At 35.7% G+C, this 6,411-nt stretch overlaps 1 protein-coding gene across 1 annotated transcript; it reads left to right on the top strand.

The window, feature by feature from the left end:
- Positions 1 to 6,411, top strand: muc13b (mucin 13b, cell surface associated). Its single transcript, XM_047376077.1, has 13 exons — positions 1 to 162; positions 913 to 1,510; positions 1,541 to 1,563; positions 1,681 to 1,794; positions 3,088 to 3,194; positions 3,349 to 3,407; positions 3,508 to 3,665; positions 4,287 to 4,415; positions 4,492 to 4,540; positions 4,624 to 4,661; positions 4,927 to 5,014; positions 5,252 to 5,516; positions 5,607 to 6,411. Exons 1-13 carry the CDS (start codon positions 108 to 110, stop codon positions 5,766 to 5,768), a joined length of 1,845 nt encoding a protein of 614 aa, XP_047232033.1. The 5' UTR covers positions 1 to 107; the 3' UTR covers positions 5,769 to 6,411.

The raw sequence follows: 6,411 nt of genomic DNA, 5'->3' as shown, positions 1-6,411 counted from the left end.
CATTCTTCCTACACGCTCTCAGGCGTCGTCCACACATAGTTCATAGCACTGCTTCTGTCTTTTGTTCGATTTTGTCTTCCAGGTTTATCTTTTTTTTTTTTTTTACAATGGCTAAAATATTGATATTTACATTTATTCTCTGGGCTGCTGTTGCAACTATTGGTAAGTGGTTATGCTTTTTTCAATTATCATTTTCGGTTTTCATGAGTTTAAAATAAGGTTTGCTCTTCCATTGAAGCAGAAACAGATTATCTCTTACAAAACATTTATTTTCTTTTTTAGATCTAGTAACTGTTATTAGCCTTGGTAAAATAATGGAGACAACAATGATTTTTTGAAACAAATGCCTCAAACTGCAAGAAATTCAAAATCTAGACATCTATTTATTTGGGATCAAAAATTAAAAATAAATTGAGTTTGGATAATTGCTTTAAGCCTGGCGTTTATCGGTTCAATGGACAAGCAAGTACATTTATATTCAAAAATAGCTAATGTCAACAGGCTGAAAACAGCAACCCAAAGAAAAAGAAATATATCCTTTATACTTGCTCAATACTTTACATGTTTAAAATCTAAAAAGGTTTACTTCTTGAAGATGATTGTTGATGGTTATTTTAGGAACCATCATGATCTTTTTTGGATTTTAACTAATTTCAAGAATAAAATTTCAAGAAACTAACAAAACATCATTGAGCTGTAAATGTTATTGTTCTGCAAGACATGATTACAAAACCAAAATACTATCAAACTCAATTATGCTGTTACAGTTGTTAGTATTGATTGGTGTTAAGAATAAAGAGTCATGACTTTTAAATTAGACTGAAACAATTCTTAAGCTTTATTACTGATTGGTTGCGTTTTTCTCCTGTGTTTTATATCCATCTGCAACATCAACTATTCCGACCCAAAAAGCAACTACATCAGATGCAACAGCATCAACTACTCCGACCCCAGAACCGACACCAGCTGCAACAGTATTAACTACTCTGAACCCAGAACCGACAACACCAGCTGCAACAGCATTAACTACTCCGACCCCAGAACCGACACCAGCTGCAACAGCATCAACTACTCCGACCCCAGAACCGACACCAGCTGCAACAGTATTAACTACTCTGAACCCAGAACCGACAACACCAGCTGCAACAGCATTAACTACTCCGACCCCAGAACCGACACCAGCTGCAACAGTATTAACTACTCTGAACCCAGAACCGACAACACCAGCTGCAACAGCATTAACTACTCCGACCCCAGAACCGACACCAGCTGCAACAGTATTAACTACTCTGAACCCAGAACCGACAACACCAGCTGCAACAGCATTAACTACTCCGACCCCAGAACCGACAACACCAGCTGCAACAGCATCAACTACTCCAAACACAGGAACCACTTCACTAGCCCCAGCAACAACACCAGTTTTAACAACAAACGTACCACCAACAGGAACCCTACCAACAGAGGGTTCAAGTGTTTCACCAGAGACAGGATCTCCACCAACTAAAGATCCCAATGCTTCCTCCTCTGCATCACAAGCTCCTGCAACTACAGTTCCTCCAAGTAATACAGCTACTTTACTAATAGATACAATAATTAAGGTGTATTTTATGATGCACTGTATGCATAATTATGAACTTCTGACATTGGGTGTTTGCGGTTCTTCTCTTAATCGTTAAGGTGCGTGCGCTTCAAATCCCTGTCAGGGTGGAAGCACTTGTGAAGAACGTGCCAACCAGACCTTTGCGTGCTTGTGTCTGACTGGTGATGTTTTTATTGGCTCTTGTGTAAGGGGTAAGTATCAGAGTGTAAAGCAACACTGAAATCATCTTTCTTCTTGTAACTAGGTGTAGCGACCTGTGCAGTTAGAATATATGGTAGAATGTGTTGCAGTGTCACCTCAGGGATTGTTAGTAGGTGTAATCTGGCTTCAGTAAAGCAGTTGAACTAAAAACAGACTAAACAACCTTGATGTCATTCAGTGGTTTGGGGATTCTTTTATTGAAACAAGTTAAGTTTATTTTTTTTTTGAAAATCTTTTTAATTTGCGTAAAAGAATGAATTAACTTCACTACAGCTACATGTTAAAGAAATAATTAACTAGATTGCCTGTTATAAAAGAAGACATCATTGTGGAACCCAAGTAGCTGCCCCCTGCTGGTCATTCTGAGGATTTTTAAGGCTTTGCAAAGTGGGCTTTATTTCTCCGAGATAAACAAGGTTTGTTAATTGATGAACTAATGATATACAGGCCCCAAATTTTAAATGTTATAGTCATCTTTTCAACTTTAAAGTAAAAAATTTTATTCTAAATTTCAAATCAAATTCATTAATAGTGTGGATCGTATCATTTAAACCAAAATTATAACTTTAAATTTCAGTCATGACTGAAAGTAAAAACACTGAGTTTAAAATTTTGACATTTATATTCATGTTATGGCTATGAACCTCAAAGTTATGACTGTACATTAAATACCAAATTATGACGTTTAAACTCATAATTACTATAAATATAATAATATCTGTTAAACTTTGAAAGTCAAATTCCTAACTATAAATCTCAACAAAAAGACTTTTTAACACAGATGAGTTTAAAAATAAAAAAATTGATATATTGAAATATTGACCCTTTTAATTTTTTATTCTTTGAACTGAACCATTTAGAACCCTAAAGTCTGGTTCTATTTTGGCCACTTTAATGTTAGTCCTTTTAAAAATATAGTTAGAATGATATTTAGTGTCAAGTTATCAAGTCATGATTTCATTTTTAGGCCCTAATGTGATAAATACACAATTTCTTTAGTTGTATTAACACAAACATTTGTCTGGTGTAATTTGTCTTGGACTATAATTAATGAAATAAATAGCTAATACTATAATTATTTCTTAAAGCATTTTTGTTATCATCCACTTGGGCTAAGAGAGGACTTACCTGGTTAATAGTAACTTAAGTGACTTTTGGTTAATATTTAATTTATAATAAAATAGTAGTGAACTGTCTTTTTAAAATATAAATTGTTTGAATATTATGGTTGTGGGATTTTTTGTGGATCTTTCTTACATATTTTTACATATTTCCCTAAATAGCCAAGATTTTCCCTGGAAAGCTATCATTGAAGGAGACATTTAAACCTGAAATGGGCAACAAACAATCACAAGAATTTAAAGATACTTCAGAGAAAATTACTACTGCGGTAAGCAACCATCTTTCTTTCCCCATGTATGTTTATTTTGACCCAAATGCCCAATTTTAAATGGAGTAATACTGTAAAAAGCCACTTTGTTCTACTTGCCCAAATTTTGCCAAAACAGAATGCTATTAACTAAAATGATATTTTCAATACACAGATTGACCAAAAGTTCCAAGAAAATTATTTATACTCTGGTTCTTCGGTGCTGGAGCTCCAGTAAGTTTCAGAGTCAAAACAGTGTTTTTCATCCACTAGTGAATGCATTCAGAGTGAGATACATTAATCCACTGCTTATTTATGTTGTTTTTCTACATAGGGGATCAAAATCAAGCAAAACAAGGGCAGAAGCAGGCAACATTGAAGCATCAATAGAAATCATCTATCAACCAAATGCTAACATCACAGAAGATGATGTCAAAATAACAATGAAAACGATTACCTGCGAAGACTGTTCGCTGCCAGGAACCTTTGCTGGTGAGTTCAATACAAATATTTACTTCTGAGTATTTTAGTATATTTTTTCTTTTCTCTTATTTTACATATAGTACATTCATTAAAATTGCCTCACTATTTTTTTGTGTTGATTGTGTGGCTCAGTCTGAATTATTTATAGAAGATTTTTGTTATGAATCTCCTGCCTGATTTAGCAAATGAACAAAATGTAAATGTCAATCATTTTCTATGTTAATCAGAAACTTGTAGTGGTATGGCTGTTTCATTGGTTGACAGCTTGATTCATTATCCTGCTTATGAGGTGAAGTTTTTGTCGCCGTCTGTCTGTCTGTGTTTAAAATATCTCAAAAAACTATAAACGGATTTGGATGAAATTTTCAGAGATGGTGCATATTAGGAGAAGTAACAGATGATTAGATTTTGGTGGTGATGCGGAGCAACATATAGACCCAGGATTGTTTAGAAGGACTAATCCTTACTAGCCAGCCGCAGTATATGGCATCATTTTCATACAGTCTAATCTCTTTAAATCGAAGGCGGTTGTGGGGGAATTATGTATCAGTGACGATTTTAATTATACATTTATGTTATGTTATAAAGTTTACTGATCCTACTAACCCTTTATTTCTGTTCCATTTAAAGCCCAAAACCTTTGTGATTATGCTCCCTGTGATGACAAAACTACAATGTGCAAGTCAACAGAAGGCACTTTTACATGCTCCTGTAAAGAAGGCTTCCGTGCAACAAATTTTAGTGAAAGAATATGCGTGGGTAAGAAAGTTTAACAAGCAAGAGAGTTTAAACATTTATCTATGTACTTACTATAGTGTTACTTTCTGTATTTTAGAATGTCCCGATGGTCAGAGATATGACAAAAACCAAAACAAATGTGTCTCGTAAGTCTATCAACTTAACTTTCTAGCTGTATGATTGTCTGCAAGTACATCAATTTTAAATTGACCTAATTTGTTTGTTTCAGATGTGGCTTTGGCTATACTGGTTTTAACTGCAAGGACAGTGAGTATACAGCATAAGCATTATCTAAATTCTGAGTTGGATTGTCAGCTTAGTGAATTGTTTGCAAAGCTGCAACAAACTTTAGCTCATCCAGAACACTGAATCAATGCTTCATATAATGCAGTCCAGATTCCTTCAAAAACAATGAAATAGTCCTGTAATTTAGGCTGAATCTGAACCTGTGGTAACATTGTATAACATGTTATATGATCCTGTTGTAGCCAGGTTAGGATTCATTACTGACTGCTTCTTCGTTGTTTGTTAGACAGGGTTTTGATCCTTGTGATCATTGCACCCATCCTCGGAGCCCTGCTGATCATCGCGTTGATCCTTCTGGGAGTATTAACAACCAAGTAAGTTCCAACCCTGTTTATTTATCACTTCAGCAACTACTTTTAATCACCTTTGTCATGATTGTTATTCTCTAAAACTGCATTCTAACCTTTGTATTAGCTTGCAAGGTAAGTGTTATGTGAGTGGTCATTGTAAAGTTGGGTACTTTTACCAAATAATCACAGAATACGAATCTAAATATGAACAGACAACAGTAGGACAGACTCAGTTGCAGCACTCTGTTGTTCTTTGTTCAGATCCAAGAAGAAAAGCTCTAAGATCGAAGATGAAGACATTGGGAAACCTTATCACAGCCATTCTGTTGCAAAGGCACCACTATCCAAGAGCGACAGCAACGGCTATCCCCCCCCAGTCAAAGAGTTAACAAACGGCCTGGCAGTAAGTTCTGGAGCCCCTCGAATCCCACGGGCCACAGCCACCGGCAACTGGGAGAGCAGGACCAACCTGGAGATGACTCCGAACAACAGCCGACAAAACCTGATTTCTTCGGGTCAGAACTCGGTGGGTACACCTCTATTCAACTCGCAGTGAAGACAAACATCTGTGTTTTTTCCAATCGCAAATTTTGATTTCTCTTCTTCTCTGCTGCAGCGGTTCGACGACAACCAAGATGACATGATCTCATTCGCTCACAGTCGACCCAAGAACAACCCCTATGAGCAGATCCGACCCACAAGCAACCCTTATGCCCAGAACCGATCCATGAACCCTTACTCTCAGAGCCGAGGCCAGACCAACCCCTACTACAGTTAAGGACAGGGAAGTTGCATCACTTGAGGGGTTCTACGGTGGTATTCTTCTCAAGATACGGCACTTTATTAGAATCCTTTTAATGTAAAAAATGTAAACAGGAGAATATTCGCTGAGATGTTCCATGAAATGTAATAGCTTCTATAGTGTGACTTCATTTTGGCCTAATTTAAGCTGTCATAAACCAGTCCTGTGTTTCACTGTCAAAATCATAAAGTTTGGTTTATAGTTTCTACTTTCTGAGTCATGCCAGTTACCTCTTAGTTATGCCAGTTAATTGAACATAAATACATAATTTATTATATGTTTAATCTCACTAAGCAAAAACTGCTGCAACAACAACATAAGGAGTTATTTTATTTTGTTCATCTATGAATTTACTAAAGTTATTTTCAGTAAGCATTTTAGATTTGTGATGAGATTTACGTTTAACTAAGTTTTGGTTAAGGAGATGAAAATCTCTCCAAATCAAGAGATTCTGCATTGATGAGTATAAAAATGAGATAATTTATCATATAACTTCAATAATTTGTAATATAGTATTGTTATTCAAAAGCTGTAAATCAGAGATAATCTGTACATCTTTTAGTTGGAATTGACAACAGACTTTTTTTTCATGTAGAAACAATAAAGGTTGGATTGCGGG

Source organism: Girardinichthys multiradiatus, chromosome 10 (assembly GCF_021462225.1).
Source record: "Girardinichthys multiradiatus isolate DD_20200921_A chromosome 10, DD_fGirMul_XY1, whole genome shotgun sequence".
Classification (NCBI taxonomy): domain Eukaryota; kingdom Metazoa; phylum Chordata; class Actinopteri; order Cyprinodontiformes; family Goodeidae; genus Girardinichthys; species Girardinichthys multiradiatus.
The sequence above is the reverse complement of the archived record's forward strand: the minus strand, read 5'-3'. Positions and strand labels throughout refer to the sequence as shown.

What these genes read in the sequence shown, in the direction of transcription:
- muc13b (XM_047376077.1), top strand. Translation starts at nt 108, where the DNA reads ATGGCTAAAATATTGATATTTACATTTATTCTCTGGGCTGCTGTTGCA. An exon ending in TGGTTTTAACTGCAAGGACA is followed by an intron (nt 4,662 to 4,926) that starts GTGAGTATACAG and finishes GTTGTTTGTTAG; the next exon opens with ACAGGGTTTTGATCCTTGTG. An exon ending in CTGGGAGTATTAACAACCAA is followed by an intron (nt 5,015 to 5,251) that starts GTAAGTTCCAAC and finishes TTCTTTGTTCAG; the next exon opens with ATCCAAGAAGAAAAGCTCTA.